The 24,633-nt window shown below is 39.7% G+C and overlaps 2 protein-coding genes across 5 annotated transcripts in view; one reads left to right on the top strand and one right to left on the bottom strand.

Annotated features, from left to right (window-relative positions):
• Nucleotides 1–24,633, top strand: part of LOC115335284 — a 111,870-nt gene that overhangs the window by 4,480 nt on the left and 82,757 nt on the right. The window lies entirely within an intron of this gene.
• The window catches only part of NGF (nerve growth factor), a 34,957-nt gene continuing 29,007 nt past the window's right edge, over nt 18,684–24,633 (bottom strand). Inside the window, exons 2-3 of one of the 4 annotated variants that reach the window (XM_029999361.2) lie at nt 22,890–23,030; nt 18,684–19,558 (exon numbers count right to left, since the gene is read on the bottom strand). In XM_029999361.2, coding sequence (XP_029855221.1) covers nt 18,827–19,546 — 720 coding nt within the window. In that variant the 5' untranslated portion in view covers nt 19,547–19,558; nt 22,890–23,030 and the 3' untranslated portion in view covers nt 18,684–18,826. Of the gene's footprint in view, nt 19,559–20,108; nt 20,126–22,889; nt 23,031–24,633 lie in introns of those variants that run through there. The other 3 variants (XM_041119713.1, XR_005931291.1, XM_029999363.2) reach the window with 3 other exon arrangements.

The raw sequence follows: 24,633 nt of genomic DNA, 5'->3' as shown, positions 1-24,633 counted from the left end.
GTAAACATGAGAGAGTTCCAGGATATCTCCTGCATATGTCCTACATATGTCTCAAATCTTTACACTGTGAACTCTGCAAACAAATATTGCAAAGAATATTAAAGTGCAGCCCAGATGAGGTATTATCAGGCTCAGAATGTAGACAAAAAAATACAAAAGTGACAAAAGCAGGATGAATACGGAAGCTTGCTTCTTCATAGCATTGTGATCAGAATACTGCTTTCTGTCTTTATTTAGCTGTCTTGTTTTGATTGCTCAGAAATGTGGGAAGTCTAAATCAATTTCCTTGATTCTTACAGTTAGCAGTTTAATGCCTTTTTTACGGGTCTCTTCTGCATTTCTAGGCTAGGTAGGTGACCTTTCATGGATGCTTGTGGAAGGTGGTGATTCAGAATGCCTTTGAAAATTATTGTTTGTGGTGCTGCTCAAAAGATGTTTGAAATCACAAGATTTTCTTGCTTCTGATGTTGGCTTATATCCAGTTTTCTTTCATGACTTTCACAGGTCCTTGAGAATTAAGCACTTCTGGCTATTCTGCTGGAATTGAGGTGTTATGGGAGAGTCACTGTTCCCAAATTACCAATTTGTCTTTACACCCACATTTATGTTGAGTGTTTATGTGCCTGCCTGTTTTATCTTTACAGGCATGCCCTGTTGCAAACAGTTGAGTAGATACAGATCAGGCTTTGTTCTGACTCAGTATGTTGTTTTAATGCTTTTAAGGTAAAGATGGTTTTTTTAGTGGTGAAAATGGGGCCATCCACCAGCCTTTCCTGACCTGACTACAGAACTGATGAATGCCAGCTTCTCTTGATCCTTCATGGAGAAGGACATGGATATCCCATCAAAACAATGTTTACTACTGAATGTTTTGAATTCTTTTTTTCTGAGCAGTAACTTGGGCACTGGTTTTTGGTGACTCTCTAGTGAATTCTGGACTGAGTTCAGATATCCGAGCTACTCTTGGTCCTATATTACTGGTGAAACTGTTGACTAACATTTAAAAGTATATTGTATCCTGTCTGATAAACCAGACAATTTGCAGCTTCTCTATAATGACACTTTGTATAGCAAATGTTTTTAAAGCAGTGTCATATGTTTTGTAGGTTTTGTTTCTTTCAGGATAACAAAACCCTCCTATGCTTGCAGAGGTTAGGGCTTTTTGCTCTTCGCAAGAGTTGCAAACTATTTACTAAGGATATAGCCTCCAGTGTGGGCAGAGGTGCAGTAAAAAGAACCATATGACTAAATTAAGATCCTTCAAGGAGGAAAATGGCTGGAAGCAGCTCAGGTCTCTGCATTGAGCTGTTAAAGTTGAACTTCCAAGTTTCTAATCAAAAGCTGAAACCAGATGGAAGTAAAATGTGAGGAGTAATACGAAAAATATGTTGCAGAGAAGATCAAATGCAAGAAAGAAAATGAAAATGGTCTCAATTGACTGCAGAGTTCCTTCAGAAGCAGCTTTATAGGAGAGTAACCCTGTTCATACTTCACCTTTATTTTCTCTCTAGGAACACACAGGTGAAACAAAGTGGAGCCTTGTGGAGCTGGGGGTATGCATTGCAACATTGCTCATGCCAGCATTTCTCAGCTTTTCTGTGTTACTAAATTAAATTTAGGAAACTAACAGACTTTCTGTGATCTCTGAAGGCTCCCTTTGCAGTATCCAGCTGAAAAGACAAAAACTGAAATCAAGCGTCTCCTCTGCTGGTAAAATTTTGTTCTCTTTTCTTTTACTTTGAGACAGTAGGATGACTTCTGTGCCCTCATGTGGAAGAGCAAGAGTTAGAAGGATTTGAAGCCTCATGATCCAAGGATCCAACAATTCAAGAAGGAGAAAGGAAAATACATAATTGAATCACTCTAATAAGCAAGATGTGTCCTTATTCAGAGAACAGGAATACCATTCTTTCCTTCTTTGGGGAATACATGAGCAGAAAAATGAACCGGGAGACAATAACATAAGAGTGTTGTCAAAGTATTCAAAAAAATAACTGAGACTTGTGCGGATGCCAAGTCTAACTTTGGCTGATTCTCTTTTAGGAATTTTGTAGAGCAATTTTCTGAATTCTATTAATATAACAAGCAAATATACTTTGGGTGCTTTAGGTCCATACTGTGGAAAGTAAAGGTAATTTCTTGGTGATTTTTCAGAGGCCAAGAGCATGTATGCTTTTGAAATAAAAACTTAAATGTTATATATAAATGAAAAGATGGTGAAATGTTAAGGGAAGGGAAAGAGGAATGAAAAGAATAGACAGCAAAAGTGGAACCAAATTTCAAATGTAAGAGTAATATAATGATAATATTTGGTATTTTTTTGGACTACGTGCCACAGTAGTGGGCAGTAGCAAGTTTCTTTGCTGCCTCCATACCCAGCATTCTGACTTTTGTATAAGCTAGTGTTCTGACACTATTTGTATCATAACAGCACATAGCAACATGGTCTGTGCTGCCAGCAATGTGAATGGGGCCCACTGTTGTTTAAAACCGGAAGAGGTTGCCCTGTCAGTTGAACAAACACTCTAATTTTTTGACAACGTAATATACGTTGGAATTGTTAACCTATCAAGTGATACAGCTCAAGGAGGTCGGTAACAGAGGTATTAAAGGTATGACAGAATGTAAGGCCTGTGATATATGCAGTCCATGGTAAGGGTTGACTATAATGATATATTCTACATATGCCGACCATGGCAAGAAAGATGGTGAGGGGTGGTATGTGCTTGTCTCTGTAGTTGATTACTTTCTGTAGCATTTTGCCTCCTGCTACAGTAGGCTTGTGTCGTGCAACTGAATGTACATTGCTGTGTCCTTCTGCTTAATTCAGAAGGGACTGAACTCTTTCCACTGTTGAAGTGCATTTGTCTTTCCCAGACAACGTGTTTCCCAGACTCCTGGTAGCATTAGCGTATCCTCAAGCCCCAGCTCAATTATGAAACCATAGCATTTTTGGTCGTAGTGCAATGAATAATACTGTATATTGATTGCTTTCACTCTAAGCCTGTTCAAGACGACAAATATTTGCCTGAACATCCATGATCTGTGAGTTCAGGAGGCTAATAAAATTTGTTACCCTGGGTTTTAGCCTATAACTTAATGAATACAAATTTGCAGTTGTCTCTCAGTGAAGCTGTCTTAATGAGGATAATTTAATAATGCAACTGCTAGCTAGTCTTTTTCTCCTGCTGTATTCCACTTCTTTTTCATAGATTCTGAGATTTGATGATAAAATTTTCTGCTATTTTCCCTCTTCCTGTAAAAGCATAAGAAATACTTCTTTATCGAGTGGCAAGATACATGCTATTGATTAGGTTCTTCAGATCTCATAGATCTCAGAACCATAGGGATTTTAGTATGTTCTTTTGTTTGGGGCTTAAATTGTATCCAGATCTTTACCATCTATTAAGCAAGTATGCATGCTGGCCTTTCTTCTCCTGTAAGCATCCAGTTTTGGCCGTTGTTGGAAATGGGCTGCTGAAATAGCAAACTTGTGGTGTGACTTGAATACATCAGATTTTTTTAATGGTCTAAATATATTCTTAAAATGTGCATTGGAGCTACAGGCAGCATGGAATTTTCAGGGAGGACTCTTTTTTTCAGTTAAAACAGATTTTCTTCTATTTGTTTTCTTTCTGCTATGCATATGATTTAACTTCAAGCAATTGTATTTATCTCAGAAAAAGATCTTGTAATTGAGTTGAAGAGGTGGTGCCTTTGTGTGTCATGGTGCTCTGTTTATATAAAACGAGGCCTCAGTTGTGCAGCCCTGGAATATGTTTTTGTGGATGAGTAAGGTCAACTCTTGGTAGTATCTTGATTAGGTCTTAGTTTCCAAAGGTGTAAGAAACAGTCTTTTGGAGTGATAAGTAATTCTTTGATGCTCTGGAAGTAGACTTCTATTCATGTTCCTTTCATCTAATGTAGAAGAAATGAGATGCATTGGATGAGCCACAGTGGAATGAACTGCCCCACTAAATTATCTTAAGTAGCCACTGAGCTTTAACTGTTTTTACATGTTACTTTTTATCTAGGGGTATAAAAATAGCCCATAGCAATACTGCTGAGTCATACTAACCAGCCTCAAGACCTCTTTGCAAGAATCCTCTCACTTTCACTTCTTATGTCTTTGTGTATAAGAACATTGTCTGCTTCATAGAGATGCTGTCTGTGTTCCAGAACTGGCATGGTATACTAACAGTGTTTCTCCACTCCCTGCCCCTCCCCAGGTATAGCTCATTGCAGGGCTGGCAGTTTGTATGGTGTGGTCCAATATAGGAGGCTGAAATGTTTATTTGATTCCTTGTTCATTCCCAGCTCCCTCAGTGTCTTACATTTATGCAAAAGGAAGAGGCTAAATAGAGGCTTAGATACTTTCACAGTAATGCCAAAATCCTGTTTAGGTCCTAAAAGCTGTAGAAACTGTTTTTGACAAGCTTAAGAAGGTTTTTGGTTCTGCTGCTGTTGGCTCAGAGGTCCTCCATTTCTTGTCTCTATTTTTTTCTAATTTCTTTTCCCACCCTGATAAAATGAACCATTCTGCCCATGGACCTTGAAGTTTAGCCTCTCCTTCCTGGACCAGACTGTCCACAAAGGCACCACAATTATCAGCTTCCCAGGTTGAGAAAAGTGGTCTCAGCTTTATGCTGTTACTGCTTCAAAATACACCTCAGATAACGTCTAAGCCATTGTTTGTAATGTAACTTAACATGATTTGTCATAAAGTAACACCATGACATTCTGCTTATTCCATCACACTGAGAAAATAAATACATCAAATTTCACTTTGACCTCTGGTTTAGAAATGAAGTGAATTTAAACACCGAGAATAAACATAAAATGAAGGACATACAGTTTAAGAACTAGTAAGTCATTCCTATGTATTCTGGCTGTTTATCTTTTGCTGTCGATTTAGTTTCTGGTTTACAAAGAATCTTTTGTGCATTCACAGCAAAGATGTGAATGAAAGTAACTAGTACTACTTCTAACAGTAATTTAACAATAATAATAGTGAATTAGTTTTTGTAATGTTATCTGTGATCAGTGGCTGACAAGAAGCTGTCTCCAGATGATGTCCGTTTCTCACATATTCTAGGTTCTAAACAGCTTTAGGTAACAATCTAGCAAACAAAAGAGTATAAGAAAAGCTGAATAATGATGTCACCTGAGTCAGAAAATACATTCATAACCATACTCTCACAAGATGACTGCAAGAATGTAGTTTTAATGAACTTCTAACAGCATGTGTGTCAAACTTACAGACATAATTCATTATTTCTGTGTTGTATGAAAGTGCACATACAGTTAACTGCTATTCAGAGCAATCTGCTTTACAATAAGAGGAACAAAAATTGATAAAATTCACTTGAAGGGACTGAAAATGCAAGGCTATGCAGCTTGCATAGTAGTCTTCAGGCAAATTGAAGGCAAAGGCAAAAATGCCTTTGAGAGTAGAAATGTTTTGAGTGAGAAGTGTTATAGAAATAACTTCATTGCCTTGAGCAGAATCTGCACAAGTAGAACAAGTTCAAACGACTCTAATGCAAGAAGAAGGAGGAAACCAATAGGAAGGAGAAAATAACCAAAACCAAAACCCAAGCAACTGTTTGGAAATGTTGTTCCAGACTAGTCGGTGAGAAGAAATGAATAGAGGCATAGGCTAGGTTTAAGTGTTGGGAATTGAGAAGGCAAAGGCTGTTAAGGAGCTGAACTGTAGTTAAGGAAGTGGAGCTTCTGCATTTGCTGTCTCATTGGTTCTTGTTGCCAGATATGTTTTGGTAGAAGTGTTTTATCATTTTTACTTTCTGTCTGTTCACAGTGGAACAACTTGTAGCCTAAGTTGGTATCGGAGTTAAGTCTCTAAAATACTTGAGACACTAAAGGAGCCATTAGTATTACTACAGAATTATAAATTGTGATGGACATAAACTCTCTGCCCCCAACCATTATATGCTGTGTCGCTTCTGACTGTGCAAAAGGAGCTGTGGTTGGACTTTAGCTGTTCCAGCACAACTCTGCAGTGAACAGGAAGCAAATCTATTGGAAAATCTCTATGTAAAATGTGAGTGCAGATAGAAACGTTTGAGGAGGCAAAACTACTGAGGTGGCAGACTGGCTATGCCTGGCATCCAAAGCCAGCCACTCACTGAGTTCCATTTTTACCTAGTAACAGTGACCGTGTACTGTTGGTACTTTCCTGTGATGGTTTTGATCACAATGGTCTTGCTTGTCATCTTTTTTCCTTTGCTGTGGAAGCTATTGCTATTATATATAGGGAACAGTTGCTTCTCTCAACCTGCTGGTTATGCTCTGGCTAGTGCAGCATAGCAGAGGTGCTAAGACCATTTTCGTGCTTCCAATTTCATGCTGCATTTGCGCTTTCCAACTCCCAGTCCCCACATGCTTACCTCTCATGTTTGATCACTGAATGAGTACGGTCTTTTTAGCTAAATATTTACTAAGGACTCTTGAAACCTAAAATCTAGCAGATAATGAGGGAGAGTGTTTGGAGGAGAGGGTTAAGTGATAGCTTCCTTTGCTAGTCTCCCCATGTGCCTCCTTTCTTTTTCTGGTTTCCATTTCTGGACTGTCATGATATTTGAGTTATACAGAGCTGAACCAAATGGTTGGTGTTAGAGATCATGAGCATGACTGCACATTTGCTGGATGCTCAATTGTTTTGGCCTGAAATCTCTTTGGAGTATTACTCCCTGTGAATTGGTCATTTGCTCTGAAACATACTATCATAGCATGACATTTTTTAATATCTTTCTGTAACCTTACTTTCTCTTAGAGGCAAACCACAGGCACATCTCTCAGGAGTGCTGTTTGGTGCAGTACTTTGTCTAAACATTTTCCCACTGGATCTAATCCAGTCTGGGATCGCAACTGTCGTGAGAATGCAACAAATTATTCTGGGAAGTATCTAAATTTGCCCGTATTGGTCAAAGCAATGTTTATGCACGGCCAGAACCACATGACAGAGAAGAGGGTACTCGTGAACCCTGTTAGTAATGTGTGCTAAAAAAATACCAGAGGTCCCAATTTTTTGTATGAGTAAACCGCAAAACTACTGTTTGCTAGTTTGAACAACCCTGATTTGAACGTCGCTGGAAAAAAGCCAGGAAAGCAACTGGAGTCAGCCCAGAAACATTTTTTATCCTCGAGGCCACTTTATTTATTCAAACAAACAAAAAAACTAAAAAACAAACAAAAAAAAGCCCACAAGAAAGCCTTTTCAAAAATGTACATTTTCTTTGAAAGAGTATTTTAGGGCTTTACAATGATTGCTTGAGATGTGGTACCTACATGAAGACTGCCAGTAGGAAACTGTCAAACATAAAATAAATGCCAAAAGCCTACACATTTTTGCTCATTTTCAGTCCTGCCTCAGATCAGCATAAATCATTGTTCATTTCCTATATAGTAACTTAGTTACATCTGCAAGGTATCTGAAAATGATCAGCCTCACAAAGAGGTATATTTAGCAGTTTTCCAGTGGAGTGAATTGCAGAGCTCTCATACAAACAGGGCAAATGACCAAGGAAGTCTACTATTTCTATGGGTTGCTCTGAACACTCTAGAGTGGTAGTTTTGTCTCCGACTGTAACTGATGCTCAAGTTGCAAAATACAGCATTTAATACATATCTGAGGGAGAGATCTAAGGTACTTGGATGACAGAGGCTCTGTCAGGCAAAGAGTGAAGCATGTTGGCAGGAGCACTGGTGGTGTTGCAGCCTGTTCTGCATGAGCTTTGGAGCGTAAAATGTGTGTTCATTCCTCCATCTACTACTTTATCGTGAGCAGCTAAAACTGTGGCCTAGTTGCTCCTGCCTCCAACTGCCATTTCAGCTTAGGGTATTGACAGGGAAGATCGTTTAGGTAAGGAATGATACCTATTTTGAAGGTCCAGATTGATCGATGGGGCCCCGCTATGTGTGGTCACCTGCCTGGTGAGTGAGTTACGGCACTTCCTGAGCCTTATTAATCAGGGTAACAGTTTGAGAAACAAACAGGCAGCAAAATAGAAAATGAAGATTTATGGGATAAGGTGCAAAGTAGGTAGGTATTGTGAAAAATGGGCAAGAATAGAATGAGAGCTGCTGCTGTTGAGGAACATTTCAAAAATAATATTAATAAGCTAGATCCTGAGCACAGAAAAATTTAGTGCATGAAAATAAAAGAGAAATAAGAATGGGATGGAGAAAACTCGGTAAAACAAAATGGAAACATGCAAACTGCAAGACAGCCTGTTTGATTTTAAGTTGTTAGCTTCAGCTGGGTACTTAGTAGTACAGTTGTTTCCTAAATATGTCAGCATTATTAAAAAAGGCAGCAGTTTGTAAGTAAACATAGGGCGATGCTGAGAAAATGACAGTATTAAATATTTGTTGAATCACCTTTTATGCTCAGATATAAGATCCTGTTAGAATTAGCTAGCAGAAAGCCAGAATTTGTTGACTTGTCTTGCAGTGTAAGATCAATGGCAAGACTGCTGCAAGTGTATAGTTTATCTGTAGAATGACTGGTTGTTGTGAACGTAAGGAAGAAACTCCTACAATAAACATCATTTTTCAGCCTAGTGCTGAAGAAGCTAGGAGCAGTTTCAGTTTGCAAAATCTTATTTATTAATTTGATTACACCTATTTGCTCTTGCATAGCTTTGATGTTCAGAAGTCAGTGTTTAAGCCTTCCTGCAGATGACAGCTGCATTGGAAGTTATTAATCACTAAATGAGTCATCTGTTCACCTGCATTAGACAATGTCTAAGCAGTATGATAAAGTTGAAGATGACCTGAGTTTAGGGAAGATGGGATGAATATTATTTATTTCAATTTGTCCCAAATCAGTTGTAGGTAAGACAGTCTGTATGTTAGATTCTCCAAAGAAATGTCTGGTTATTTTTAAACAAATCAGAAAATTAGGACCTGTAACGTCTTTAAAACATTGGTGAAATAGAGGGTAATTCAGTATTTCCAGTGCAAATTTGAAGGAAGTTTCAAGGTTGATGATAACTTAAGTTGCTGGGGACACCATCTTCTTCCAATTTCAGAAAGATAAATCTCTTGATGTAACTTAATTAGATGGAAAGTGGTGTATTTATCAGTAGCGCTGAGCTTATACAGAAGTCTGCTACTCCTGGATTGTATGGCCTTAATTTTCATAGTGCCACTCTCCTCCTCATGCTGGCTGTAGAAATTGTAATCAGAGTAACTGATTCAGCTTGGGACATGGCAGAAAGCCTTTAGCTTTTTTTCAGAAACTTATCGCCACAGTTCTCCTGGCTCTGGGGACTCTTACAGCAGCAATGAGGAGGAAGCATGAAAACTTCAACAGAAGGTTGTCAAGTGCAAGTAAACGAAACTTTTTTTTTTTCTGTTTCACGTGTCAGCAGTTAGTCATTAATTGTAACAGTACCTTCAATACATAGTAAGCTGCATTACGTGTAGGTCAATACTTATGTGGCAAGGAGTGAAGCAAGAAGATTGTGTTATAGATGGCTTTTCTGCATCAGCTAGTATCTAGCAGTCTTGTGGCAAAAAGTAGTTGCATGGTGTCTGGTTTTTGCCTGTTTTTTACAGTTCAGTGATACAGTTGTGTGTAGTAATTCTAGTACTGTAGTTGGCAAATAACTCCGCAAGAGATACATGTTAGATGGCTGTTGAAAACTGGTGTTAGTGCCTAACTGTTCTGAATTTAGCTTGTCTAATAACTTGCTTCAGTCAGACATCTGAAAAGTTGTTTGCTTCAAACTAACAATAGCCCTTGCAAAGTTTGTTGTGTTTGGCTTCAATGATCTGCTTTGGGAGTGCGCTTTGAAAGAGAACTTCAAGAACTCTTGCCTTCCTAGAATGAGAGAACTGGACTTCCATCATTAGTCATTAAACAGTCCAAGTTTAGAACAGCACTTTCCCATTAGATACTGCCTTTTCTATGTTACTAATCACCTAAATTTATTTCTATGATACTAAAATCTTCTTCTTGCTCTCCTTGTCTATTCTGATTTTATAGTCTTAGGAAACTAATGGAGGACAAGGGATGTTTCATACACTTCTTGCATTCTGGTCAGCTTCAGTTCTTCATCTTAGCTAGTTACATACAGCTGTTCTGATTCAGAATATTTTTTAACCTAAGCCTCTGGTTTACTGCTTGCTAAACAGTATTTATGGCTAAAATTTCTTGTTGTCAGTTGATGTAAAAGCTATTGAAAAATTTGTACAAAATCTATCTGCTCATATCTTTACTGCCTTATTAGGAAATTGTTCTTCATGACTTCTGAAAAGTATTCTTAACTTTGTGTGGGAAAACAGAAGAAAAACTTGGATCTTACAATTACAGGTTTGCTGTATAGGGGACATTGTCTAGCGAATTATACATACTCTTTCACTATTTACCTATTCAGCGGCTCTTTCCTATGTTCAGCACACTCCATGCCGCCTAAAATGTCATCCCACAGTGTCTAGAGACTCACAGTGCATGTGTTTTTAGAAATTTGAGTTCCAGTCTGTATGAAGAACCTAGAACGAAAGCAATCATTTGCAGTTGGTGGCATGAACACTTTTTTCCCCTTCCTTTTTTTACTGTGCATTAAGTCAATGCAAATTCAAACTGAATTAGAGCTTGAATGTTACTGCAACATACCAATCTGAATTTTGGAATTAGTACACAGTTTAAGTCCTAAATCAGAAAAGTTCTGTTTTAATTAGAACCTGTAATAAAAGTCTTGTTATTTATTGGTTAATAGATCTCTCACAAGGGAATTTGGATTGTGCACGTTTGTTCCTTCCTTCCTGCCACAGCTTAACTTGTTCTCAGAGTTGGATTCTGTGCAGTAGAACTGGAATCTAACCAAATCAAATGATTCAAGAGGAAAAAGGAAAACAGAACAAAATCCCCAGAGGATGCCTATGATCAGTAGCAACAGCAGATGTGCTTTTCACAGAGATGCTGAGAGCATCTGCGCTGTGTTCATCAGAGGCTAAAGGTATTACCTAGGTTCAATGTTACTGCATAGCTTTATAACTGTATGATTCATTTCTCAAATGATCACACTTTGGATCACAAACTTAAGGGCAAGATCTTGCTAAATGCCTGAAGAGGGGCCACTATGTATGCTGGATTACGTAAATAGAAGTGATACAAAAGAGACAATCCATGAGTCAGTGCATTCAGTACAGGCTTGCCTTTTCCAGGCAGAAGGATGCATCACACAGTAACTGAATTTGAGTATTAAGCAAAGCACCAGTTTGCAGAGTATGGTGGATTTTGTGCTTTAGTGCTGGCTGGCAATATTCTATTTAAAAGCCATGTGTGCCAAAAGCAATGCTTCAAAAGAAAAAGCCATATGCATTTAAAGCAGTAATCCATATAACTGATTTAGACATGGGCATTTTTCAGGGTTTTTTGTTTTCTTTTGGTGTAAAGCAAGAAAAATTTGTCCTCCAGAACAGTTTGGCAGAAGCACAGTGGAAGAACCTCCTACTCCACCCCGGTGACTTTAATTATAGTCAGATTGTAGTGTCCCCATCAATTGGACAACAGGTAGCAAAATTATGGCTTTCCTGAACAAAGATGCACAGTAAAACTTTGCAGCTTCATCGTTCCTCTTAATTTCTTGAAGAGTTTAAGGAAACCCTCCAAAAGCTATGAATTCCCAATTCCATTGGGAAATATTTGGTGCTGTTTGAAGTCTGGAAGGACTCTGAGGAAAACTCGAAGAATACTGAGGAAGTGCTTACTAGATTGATAAAGTAAAAATAATCATTGCAGAAATGGTTATCAGTGGAAGGATAAGGACAAAATATTTTATCTGATAATTTGAGGCCAATGCCTGGGATCTGCTGTAAAATTATGCGCACAGGAAAGGGATGAACCTCTGGTCAGAGAACTCTGTCCTGGAGAAATTAAGAATTCTCAAGCAAGGCTCCCGACCTTCTTGTTTGCTGTTGTCATGCTTGGGATGTTGTATTCTGTTCTGTGCTGCATGTTAACCTTACCTTTTCTTATTTGAATCAAAGAAGTACCGAAAGCTGTCAGCTGAATGGGCTGAGGAAAGCACATCTCTGAATGTTAGCACTGAGGTTGTGAAGCTAACGTCCCAATTTCTTTAAACCATTATGGAGCTGTTTTGCTCTTTAACACCAACCAAACCAAAGGAACATCCATTTTTCTGATGAGATGTTGGTCCTGTCGTGATTCCCTTATGCTGTCTAAAACCAATGGATGCTGTCTCGTGGCCGGATTGGAAGTTGGATAATTCTGTCTTGTATTTTTTTGGTTTAAACCCTGCCCCCTGTGCCCAGGTGTTCTGCTGGATTGTTTTCTTTAAATATTAAACTGCTGTGTAGTTGTTACTCCATATTTTGTTCTACTCTGGGCTGCGACATTCAGTGTTCCTTAGTTTTTGCTAGTTTCTTTTCACTTCATAAAGCAGCTAGGTTGAAGGGTGCTACTGAAGTGTCAATGTACAATCTTCAATGGTTATACAGACCAAGTGCTGGAATTCAAGATTGCATATCAAGTCCAATGACTTATATAATGCTAGAGATAGCATATCAGAATAGCTTATTTGTAGGCATCTAGAAGCTGACTTTTCTAGAGCAAAGAATTCCTCTAGAAGACAGCCAGAGAAAAGTGAAAATACAATACACAGTGATTCCAAGCCGTACAAGTAGGTTCTCTGACAGTGGTTGTAATTGCTCTAATGAAAGATGTTGCTTACTAAAGAGAAGCTGGCAAGGGTGTGGCTTCTGCAGCGTTTCTCTTTAATTGCATGTTTAAATAAGGGATTAGATAATGAAGCAGCAGTGTCATGTAGGGGATGAAAGGAAGCATATAGAGAAAGCATGACTGTTATGTAACCTGGCGCTTTCTCTGTCAAAATTTCCTGTCTGTATTGCAGTTGAAGTGAAAATAATCAAGGCAAAGCCCAGTGAAGTATAGCCTGATTGCAGGTCTAGGCATTAGAAAGGCCTTTCTGGCATTCCAGGCTTTTGGCATCAACTCAGCAGTAGGAATGATTGCGTAACCAGTAGGATTTCAGACGTGTTGTCGTTGCTGTCCCCCGCACGCCCCCCCCCCCCCAACAAAAACTACCACCAAACCAAAACTGTAGTAACAGCAGTGATGAGAGGATGAGTCCCATGTTAGGTGATGGAAACTGATTATGGTCCACACCTTCATCTTTCTAGAGGACGATCTGTTTTCCTCCAGGCAAAATTTAACCTGCACTCCTTACTCAGACCAAATGAGCAGTAGTGAAATTGTTGGTGTAATGCGTGTGGCATTTGGCTAAAGGTGAAACCAAGTCTGGTCTGATTTGCTTTTTAAATACAAGGATCTTGGTTTTCTTTCGTCAGAATCTGAAAAGATGAATTTCAGATTCTTGTAATAGTGACTATGCAATTCTTCCAATAAATCTCTTTCATAGCAGTCCCTCTAGTTGATCTTATCTTATATGAAGTAGCTTTCCTTTTTCTTAACCATAATTGTTTTCAATCCTTATATTTATAAGTAAGGCTTTAAGAAGAAATGAAGACACTTCATCTTTAGGGAAGAAGTTGGTTGTCAAGTTCATATAAATAATTAGAACTTGGTAGACTTCTTAAACAGTCAGAAGAGAATCCAGCAAACAGTGTGTAGCATTTGTTTCAAAAGAAGTGGAGAAGCTGTGGGTATCAGAGGTGCTCTTGAGAAGTGGAAGTGTGCTGCAAGCTAGCAGTTATGTTGAACAAAATTGTTTTGTAGAGATCCTTCCTCAAAGGTTTTTCAGTTATTGTTGCCTTATATAAATGAGTGAGTGGGGTTATCAAGTCCATTCTGTTGCAGAGCTCTCCATGCTGAACTGCAGTCATGAATCAGCATATAAGTTCAAACTGCAGCTATTACAAATGAAAGTAATTATCCAAGTATGGATACTCTTGTCATTCCTTGGATACAGTGGAAATAAAAGCAAAATAAGCTGGTTTGGGTGCCTTTAACAGTGTTTCAGCAGTGTAAGTTGAGCTATGATGTCACCTGGCTCTTCAGTCTCTCATCCCTTCTCTTGCAGTTGTGGTATAGGTTTGATCACATTAGCTCTTGTTCAGAATCCAGGAAGTTCCTGCAGAGCAGTAATCCTGTAATTGTTTTCCTCTTTCCTTAAAATCACGTAAAAAAGCAGATTTCCACTTTTGTTCTACTGTGTAACCTCTTAGTGTGATTTGCTGTAACTGCCATCAGTCAGTCTGATTTCTCCAGCAAATGGGTTTGTAACAGACTGCCATCTCATCCGTAGCTCTAAACCACTGAGAGGGGGCACTGTTGAAGGCAGTTTCTCAATCAGTAAACATAACACTGATATTACACAGGAATGTGTATCAAAAAAAAAAAAAAAAAAAGAAAAGAGAAAGGCATTTAAGCAAGGCACTCAAGTCTTTTTGTACCTGACTTTGCAGCAATACAGGATTCTGTACACTGATCATAATCTGAGTTGCGGACAATAAAATGGCAGACTACCACATGCTTGATTGGAATAAAAAAGAAAGAAAGAAAAAAGCTAACCATGATAAAGGACAGTTTCTGAAAATATTTACAAGCTGCAGACTTAACACAACTATGTTGACAGTTGATAATGGCTGTCATAGCTTCCCAAACAGCAGCACTGAATCAATTCACATTAAGTATTTGGAAAATGACTTACTTCTACACTGAAAATAGGTATTTCAAATCAGAATACACAAATTTGCATTGCTGTTTGTATTTAATCTGCATAATCTATCCCTAAAAGTTCTATCACTCTTACATGTTGGTTTTATATTCCTCATGGGTGTACTTTCCAGAAGAGCAAACTGAAGACAAGTGTTTTTGTTCCCTTTTCTGTACTCTGGCTAGAAAGCATTGTGTACAACAATCTACTGTAACCTAATGATTAAAAGATCAAGTCACTGCAACTGAGACGATATCTCAGGCATCTCTAGCTGGATTTTATCTCTGGGGAAAAAAAAAAAAAAAAAACAACAGCTTGGCACTGAGTTAGTTTTCTAATTAAATCTTGATGTACCCCTTTGCTTTTAAAGGAAGCAGAGAGCAGTCAGGGTAATCAGTGACGAATGCATACACTGACTCATCTCCTGGAGGCATTGCATTCTGAGACCAAGTTGCTGGTATGATATGGGGAACACTAGCTTCTAATAGACCGTCACAATGCGTTTTGTGTAGAGGAGTTTTTCATGCAGTTCACCTGCCTGATGTAGTATGCTGAGAGATACTTTTTATTGAGATAATTGGAAGGTCTTTATGAAAGATGTGTTGTCATTGGCTTCACTATGGTTTGGAAGGCTAAGCCTCCAGAGTATCAAAAATGCTCTCCCAGGTTTTGTTCCGTTTCTGATTTTATTAACCCAGCCTGCTGTGCTGTAGACCAGTAGCATTTGTGAGTTTCTACACAGCAATTAATGCATTAATTTTGTGCTCCTTCATCCATGTATTGAAATCCCAGAAGTTTAACAAGGTCCATATACATAACTGAAAATGTTCAAAAGTTCTTTCTCAGCATTTCTGTAGATAGGTGACAACTGTGAGCGTGACTTCAACAAAAAGAGTTATAATTTAACTCTTGCCTGGAAGCACGCAAATGGTGGCAAATGTCAAAAGCCATGTAGTCCTTGCCTTTCACTCAAGGCAGAAGCATTTCTGGCAGATATTTGTCTCATCTGTTTTCTGGTGTGTCTAGAGTTGACAATTCCTTATACCTCCAGGCAGTCAGTCCTGTACTTAATTATTGGCTGTTCAGGGTATCCCTATCATATGATACTAACCTCTTTAGATTGCATGAAACTCTGTGCTTGGGCTTTATCAAGAATATTTCTGTGTTGCTGGAGGTAACAGGGAAGTGTGATGCCAGTTACTGCAAGAATGGCTAGGACTACTTGTTTAAAATCCTAGTCTTCAAACGTGGCACAAACATCTGTAAGTGAAATGAAGTTTGAGTGCTGCAGGGGGAACCTCACAAATTGGGTTTGTGTAGCTATGGTCGGAGATGGAGCCTTATCTTGCCATCTAAGCGCACAGTTAATACAAAAATTTGAAATATGGCAGTAATTCTCTTCCTAAGAATGTACTTTTCCAGGTTTTTCTTATTTTATAATCATAAAACCCCACGTTCTCATTAAATTAATTTCTTGAAATACTTCACCACTTCCCAGTAGATCATGGGTCACATTAATGTGTCACACAGGCATAACAATAACATGTGCAGGGAGAGAAATTATGTATAACCTTAAAATTTAAGTTACAGGCTTGGGTTGGTAGCTCTAAGTCTGGAATTCCAGATTCTGCAATTAACAGTGGGATCAAGGTCAAGTGTGAATGCATTGAACTGTCCTTTTCACTCTTCCACCCACCCTTTTAGGACCTTTTTTATGAACAGGCAGGAAATGTCAGTAATACAATACGTCACTGTCATGAAGGATGAAACAGTAACCTAGTTTCAGTCTTGGGAGCGCACAATAGAAATCAGCTGAAGGGATAAATGTGGAATAGATCACATCAATATCTGCAAGACTAAATAAACCCTCTCCCCATAATGAATAGCTAAATGTTTATTAATAGAAATTTTAGTCAAGGTCCAGATTTATAACAGTAGTTCATAGAGCTTTTAATGACAGCTTTTTGTCCCTCAGATTGGGTGTTATAGGTAGTAGTACCTTGTTTTTGGCAAGAATGTGCTTTAACATGTAGTCAGAGGAACTCCTAAGTGGGCTGGATGTGGAAGGAATGTCAGCTCCCAAGATTGCTTTAAGGAGAAAGTCATCAGTTTCAGGGCTCTTTGAAGAAATGCCAAGTCTTACACATGTTTGGAATTACCAAATGTATTCATGAGACACTTTCAATTGCAGTTTTGTTATGTCAGTGGTAAAACAATGGCAGTCTCCATAGACCTGGAAGTCCTGGATGAATAGCAGCTTCATTTTTCCCTAGTTGCATTGTGTGATGTATGGTAAAGAGCACTTCTAAAGCAGATTTGTTACTTTGTCCATTGCTTCAAGGCCACCAGAAAGCACAGGCGAGACTGCTCCAATTCTGCGTTTTTCTTTGCTTCAGAATACTGTGCGTTTCACTGCTCTCCCTCCATCTCTCCTGTGATGACTAGCAGGTGGCTGCCACTGCTGTTGTGTTCTGCTGCTGTGTCAGAGCATCTGATGCCTACATGATTGCACTGTAAGTATTCCTTAGTCTTCATTGCCTCCCCCTGCTCCAGAACAAGTCGTCATTATTTGGAGCACACAGGACAGTCAGGAGCTTGCCCTCTCCTTGACCTTTCAGATAACTGACTATTCATGCAAATATTGCAAATATGTTGTTCTGGAGAGAGCAAAACATTCTCACTGGAATATTGCTGTCCCACACCATAACCACCTACTAGAGGGGGCTGACAAGGGGCATACCAGTGATTATCAGGAATGGTATCTGTCTCAGCGGCTTCCACTTTACACAGACTGGCACTATCGTACCAGGAAGCATATTTTGCCTAGGTTTGGTTATTTCCATTGGCACTATTTTACCACAACATGTTTTCTCTAGAGATCTGCTGCCCTTCTTTGCTGTTTACATGGAGTAAGCAAATGTCAGGTCTGCTTTTTTCGTTAAAGAAATAACTGTGCATGAGGGAAGGCAAGGGTGAAAGTATGCCCTCTAGGATTTGGAAGAAACCAAGCTGAAAAACCTTAATGGTATTTGTTTTGAAACAGTTTCTGCAATGGATAACAGCTGCTCTTCCAAAGGAAACAGTGAGAGAAACTGCAGCTTTATTCCGTGTGCAATGACTGAAACACCTATCACAGGCCTCAGGCTCCACTGTCTACTTCTAGAGACCAGTGTTCCCCAAAGCACAGAAATTATGAGCATGGGATTATTTTGGGACTCCTTGCTAAAACACAGCCTCAGTGATTTTTTTTTCTTTTTTTCTTTTTTTTTTTTTTTAAATTTTCTTCTATCATGTATGAAAAGACTTGCTCCTGTGTCAAGTCCCCATTGCCAAAATACTAGCTTGAGAGAATTTTCAAATTTTAATTATAAGCCACATGAACTTTTTAAAATTTACATATGTATGTTGACATTTGCAACCCCATGACTCTAATATAGTTCATAAGTGATGAGCTGTAAAATACCATTTTAATGCAAAAATACGTACATCTAGATTCTACTCTTGTGCAGACAAATGTTCCAAAATAATTCAGAATGGATTATTTTTGCAGTGAAAATGATTTGGCTATTTTAAAAAATGCACTAAAGGTCTTACTTAGAAATTTATCTAGCAACATGAAGAACTAGTATATCTACTAGGAATTCACTATGATGATTAATTATATAAGACTAATATCTTTATGGATAACTAGTAAAACTGGAAGCAAGTTTTGAAAGGTCTTTTTCAGTCTCTTGGTAGTTGGACAAAACATTTCAATTTAAAATAAACCTACAAGATTTTCATCGTAAACTGGCAGGTTTTGTGAGGAAAATTCTTTTGTTGTGGAAGAGAGGAATATGTGTGAAAACTGTGTGAAAAATGTTTTCTTTCTGTAGAATGGCGAGCAAAGATTGTTCAATGGTCCTGTGAATATTTCAGAGTTGTAGGGCCGAATGAGACTAAGGTGAACATCTTTTGAAGGGTTCTGCCAGGAAATAAATAGCAAAACACAAAAGGTTTCCAAAAGAGTTTAATAAATAATGAGGTTCTTTCTGTACTGTATAAACTATAAATATACCATGCAGTCCTTTATAACTTAAAATAATTTACAGACTGAGGTAGGGGGGTAGGAAGATGTTGTCATGGGGTTTACATCCATCTCAGGGTCTCCCTGACTTCCTGCTGAGCACACACACACAGGCTGTGTCAATTCGAATAAATCGCCAGGCTGCTTGCTTGCCCTCCATTGTCAGCGCTTTGACAAAGGTGTGTGTTGTGGTGCAGTAAGAGTTCCAGTGCTTTGCATCAATCCCTCGGCACCCACTGGAGACTGGCTTAGGGTCCCTGCACTTGGTCTCAAAAAAGTACTGCTTGAAAATGTTGTTGTTAATGTTGACCTCTCCCAACACTGTCACCTCTTTGCCTTTGATGTCAGTGGCTGTGGTTTTGTCTCCAACCCACATGCTGACGCTGTCACACACTGAGAATTCTCCCCGGTGTAATACAGGATGCGTGGTCCTCTTGGTCCTGGCAGTCCTGTTGAGAGAATCTGCATTGCTGAGAAATCCCATATTCTGTCCTTGCCCAGACACTGGGGGGGGCTCTGTGCTGAACAGCACCCGAGGAGACCGGAAACGCCTCTTCTTAAAAAATTTTGGGTCCATGGTGATATTTATAGCTTCTCTTCTACCTATTGCCCAAGTAGAGTGGCCATGGGTTGTTGGTGGAGCTGCCTTGGGAGTGTGGTGTCTGTCACTCCGGTGGGTATTGAGCAGGGAGTGTTCTGCAGGATACTCCAGTGGAGCATTGTCCTCTGACTTTGGAGCTGCCTGTGTGCCGATCAAAAAAGCTATAATCAGAGTGTAGTACAGCATGGGCATTACGCTATGCACCTAGAACGAAAGAAAAACGTAATGTTACTGTAAGCCATGCTGGCACAAATGGATGCCGTTGCTGTCAATAAATTTATAAGATACCCAGGATCATTCAGATTTCATCAGGTATTCATGTGGGTGCCAGATGTTGTTCTTCCGGAAGAGCTCATTCAGACAGCATAGATGTTCTTAATAAAGCGAGAACATTAGAAAATAATAGCTAGATTATTATTAATTCCTCTGGTATTTGTTATTAGAACACTGTTTATGAAGCACTTGTTTGGTGTTATTAATGTGGAGACCATATGGTGACAGCATGTTCCCAGGAGTAAAATCTGTAGTGATTTTTGCAGCAACCTTTTTGGCCAGGGCTGGTCTCTTGGCTGCAAATACCCTGCAGAGTAGTGAGAGTAGAAGCAGTCCCTTGGCTAAAATAGCTGTCCGTTCAGTTAATTTGTCTGCAGAGCTGTCCTTGGGGCTAGGGTGGGGACCATCAAGCTGGTACTTGTAGAAGGGGGGAAGCCCCACTGAGTCGTGCCATTATCACACGCTCAACAGCCACACTTACCTGCCTTGTGGACAGGACCCACCACTCTGGCTGGCTCAGCAGCCTCCAGCAGCCTCCGTCTATCCCATGTGCCCTTTCGGGATGCACCACATTCCTGATTTTGGGCAGATAAAGCCCAGGCTCCTTCCCAGAAGAGCTCAGGCATCACATGTCACAAGGGCAGATGGGATTTTTCCGTGTTCAAGCTGCCTATTAGGACAAATATGGGTATTACATAGGAGCACCGTGGGTGACAGGCTACTTCTGGGTTGGCATCTTAGGTATGGCATAGCTAAAACTATTGTGGCCGTAGTACTGGGAATTATGTACAGGGAAACACCTTCCTTTTTTCAGTGCCGTGAGCAAGAAGCTCCACAATTGTCACTTCATAGCAGATCCAGTGCCAGCGCTAGTCCTCCTTCGATCTGGAGAATACAAACATCTGTTTGGATGTGGAAAAGCATAAGACAGATGTCTCAAACTTCGCTAAGAACAATTTTATGCTAGAAGACCAGCAGCAGTAATACCTTGCTAGGTGATTACCATGTGTTTACTAATTCAGCCACATGTTGGGTTAACAAATCAACAGCAGGCATCCTAGGACTAAGAGACATTAAAAAATTATCTGAAATCGCAGTTAAGGGCAGACATTGTATTTCCTCTGTGAAGGCTTAATAAGCAGAGACAGGGTATAAACAGAAAAAAAACTACCAAGCGAGGCTCCTCCCCTGTCTCTTTGCCTTGTTTTGCCTGACATGTCTCAGCTGGCCCTGAATTACACTGTGTCCGGCCAGCAGGCAGGCAGCCGCACATAGACTGGACAAACAGGGTTTTGTAAAAGAGGAATCGGGCTCTGCAGTTGCACTGTGATTTCCCAGCATGTCTTAATGTTTTTTTCTGGGTGTGGGTCAATTACCGTTGAAGTTCCCCCCCTCTCTCTTTCTGTTCATCTTTCTCAGACTAGAATCCCAAGCAGCACTAAAGCACTCAACCAGAGCTTTAGCTTTGCTAGAGCACAATCTTGTAGAAAATGCAGAATCCTAAGATGTCCCATAGGATCTTGTGTGGATAGTCTTTATCTCAGACAAGAGCTGAAATGAAATAACAGCAGTGTTTGTGCAGGGCTGGGGAAGCATTTAAGAAATCAGCAGGAGATGCCAAGTGAAGGTAGTGACTGAAGAGGGTGAAGATGCTACAGTCCTGCATCAAGGGAAGAAAAGAAGAGAAAGGCCAAAAGCCACATTAGCAGTTGTCTGTGCAACAGTTGGGCTGGAAGAACTGGGGACAAAATGATGATGAGGAGAGTCAAATCTCTCTCTCGGAGAAAATCCTTACTGTTCCAAAGCTACTTTAATTTGCTTAAAACAAGGCTGAGGGTTGCTGCCTTCCCACATGCTGCTTGTGCTTGAGCAGTCATCATCATCTGTATAAGGAAATAGAGCTGGGTGTAGCTCAATAGCTTGGCTATGCATGATTCGGAGAGTAACCCCTTGTTCTACAACCAAATTAAAATCAGATGGTTCATTACATCTCTAAAGAGTTAGCTTTCCTGACAGAAATGTTAATGGAAAAGGTTTGCAGAACAAAATCCAGGCACAATTTAGACATGCCAATAGCAGCCTCAACCTATTGTGTTTATACATAAACCCTTTTTTTATTATTTCCTTCTATAGGAAAGAGACGTTGCAATGTCAGCAAAGAGCTGTTTCTGGTTTTGTGCTATATAAGATTCACTGCTCTAAAATGCAGCTATATTTATCTCCCTTCTCTGAGTTTCTTATGTTGCATATGCTAAGATTATTGCTTTAAGGCCATTAACACAAAATCAGAAAGATCTCACTGGCTTTTTTTTTTTTTTTTTTTTTTTTTTTTTTAAACTTGCCTTGTATTTTCTCTTCTTGTGGTAAAGCATTCTGTGGGGAGTGTGGCCCAAACGCAGAAAAAATGTGTTTGGGATACCTGGTAGTTTTCCTGAAGATTCAAATTTGAATTTTTTAATCAATTATTAAATTAGGGGAGAATAGAAACTGACAGATTAAAAAAGTGGACTAGACTTGATGGCAACACAAACAAAAAAAGTTAACATTTAAAGAATAGGTATGCCTTAGACTGTGAGGATTGTAGACTTTTTTGCTGAGACGTACAGGTATTTCACAGGCTTTTGGAGGGGGGCATTTTTAAACTTTTGCACATACTTACTTACTAGACCCTTTCATGGTGCTTTCTAGAAGCGTTCACAGTGCATGTCAAATGCAGCCATCTAAACTTCCAGGGAGATGCACAGCTGCCAATACTAGTGCTGGTAGTACATGGGTATCTGTTTGTAACATTGGCCACAAAGGTTATCACAGGCATTTCAATGCCAAAAATACAGAAACTGTACTAAAACAGGATGTTTAATGAGAACTGTGACTTCTAAGTGCACCGACTCTCATTATGAGTAAACATTCCCCACAAAAGATTCGATGTCTGGAGACAGAATAAAAGAAGACAGAATAAGTGGAAGCTCCCATTTTAGCCAGACAATAGCTAGCTAGTGGCTATTGGTGAAGCAACTTGTTTAATAAGTCAAAGAGCTAAGCTTTTCCAGAAATAAGAGTATTAAATGCACACTGCCCTTGTCATTCTTTAGAAGACAGACCAATGATTTTTTAAGTTCAGGATGACAGCTGTCTTTCCCACTTGTATGTTGGTCAAGTGTCATTTAAACACTTCTTCTGGTATAGCTGTTCAGGCTACTGTGTGATACTGGTAATAGACAATTTCAGTCTGTTCTGAGAAGAGTGTGTGTGTTGTGCTTACCTCTGAGTATACTGCACAAAAAACTGCTCCCCCAGCAAGGTCTTTATTTCATCCAGACGCTGAGCTGGGGTTGGCTGCAGCATGCCATCGGGCCAGTTTGACTGCGTAGCTGAGTCTGGGAGTTGCTTATTCTGCGTTCCACTAGAAGTAGAAGTATTTGTTTCAGTAAATAACCAGGAAATAAGTGTTTTCAGTACCATTCCTCACTTGGTAGCAGGCGTACAGGCACAAATTCACTTGCTTGGCTCTCTGAACTGTGCCTTTTTCACTGCTACAGTGTAGAGGTTGTCTAAAGTGCAGTTCTCAACTTTGAAGAGCAGCACATTTGTAAGACAGAGCTACCTTTATTCAGCACTTTTACCAAACCATGGTTAACAATCCACTGCTCCCGATCCCTCGGGCATCTTCCAGGCTCACCAGAAACAAGAGTGATGCAGCATAGTGAAGCAATACCTGCTGATGTCACTATCTGAGCTCAGTTTGCACAGTAGCGATAGACAAATGAGGGCTCAGACCCCCCATCATCTTCGTCTGGGAAGCAAGTCCAGTAACAAGTAAAGGCACTGCAAGTTGTGTGCCAGCAAATGCAGCTGATGTAAAACTAAGCGGCTGCTCTGCTTGGTTGTCCAGACTGTTCTAAACAGCACTATCACCAGCCCTGTGTCCTTTTTCTGTCACAGTACTTCAAAATGGTGCTCTCTTATTGTCAATACTCAAACACTCAAAACCAGAGACGTTTGTAGTACCTGCAGGACATGAACCTATCTATGCCCTATCCACAAATCTGCCATGCACCCATCTTAGTGACACAGTTCATGTCCCATGCTTTCTTTTCTTAGGATGCCCCAAATGCTGGAAGTTCTTTAGAGACCCTGAAGAAGGGTTGCCAGCATGCATGCTACCATACATTCTGAACAGCCAGTGGAAAGTAACTTTTGTTTCTTCATTGAGTTTTTGTCAAGAAAAAAGGTAACATTGTCAGTAATTGTAATATTCCATCTGAAATACCAGCTACCTACAGGATAGTTCTAGCCTCTCCCATCCCCCCATCACTGAGCTAAGTGTGAAGAAAGGCAGTTGCAAAGTTGGCTGGGCTGTTTTGTAGTAGTGTCGCATTTAGTGAAAGTGAGTGGAGTAAAAAAAGTGTGCAGCACAGCAGATTGGAGTGATAACATCTCACAGGTTGTCCAGCGATAGCAACTGGACTCTGCTTGATTGTTTGGCGTGTGAGTTCCACTTGAGAAACTGCTGTGGATCTGTTCCAGTGAAGAGATGATGCCTGAGATCTTTCATTCAGGCATGGAAAAATTAAGAAAGAAAAAAAAAAAATTCTAAGGCTCTTAACACTGCCAGAGCAAAAAGATGCTGTGTGCTAAAAGCTAGCAAATTGGTCAGCCTCAGTGCTGGATGTCTGCAATTTTAGAGGAAAAAACCCCAGAAAATCAGTATGCTGTACGAAATGAAACTTGGAGACAAGCTTGGGATGACATTTTGGGGGGTGAACCGAGTGTGTCCTTACCTGATGGAATCTCTTTATCAAGATGTTTGGCAAACTAGCATTGGTGAGGTGAAAAGACAATGAGTTACCCTCTTTCTGTTCTAGGCAGGCTTCCTTTTTTCACTAGTATTCAGGCAGGAATCAGGTGAGGGCCAGTGACATACTTGAGTCTTCCTGGCATAGGAGAGAATCTGAAGACCTTTCACAGGACAAAGACCTTAAACTTTGGGGTTTTTTTGGTTTGTG

This window comes from Aquila chrysaetos, chromosome 24, assembly GCF_900496995.4.
Source record: "Aquila chrysaetos chrysaetos chromosome 24, bAquChr1.4, whole genome shotgun sequence".
In the NCBI taxonomy this organism is placed as follows: Eukaryota; Metazoa; Chordata; class Aves; order Accipitriformes; family Accipitridae; genus Aquila; species Aquila chrysaetos.
The sequence above is the reverse complement of the archived record's forward strand: the minus strand, read 5'-3'. Positions and strand labels throughout refer to the sequence as shown.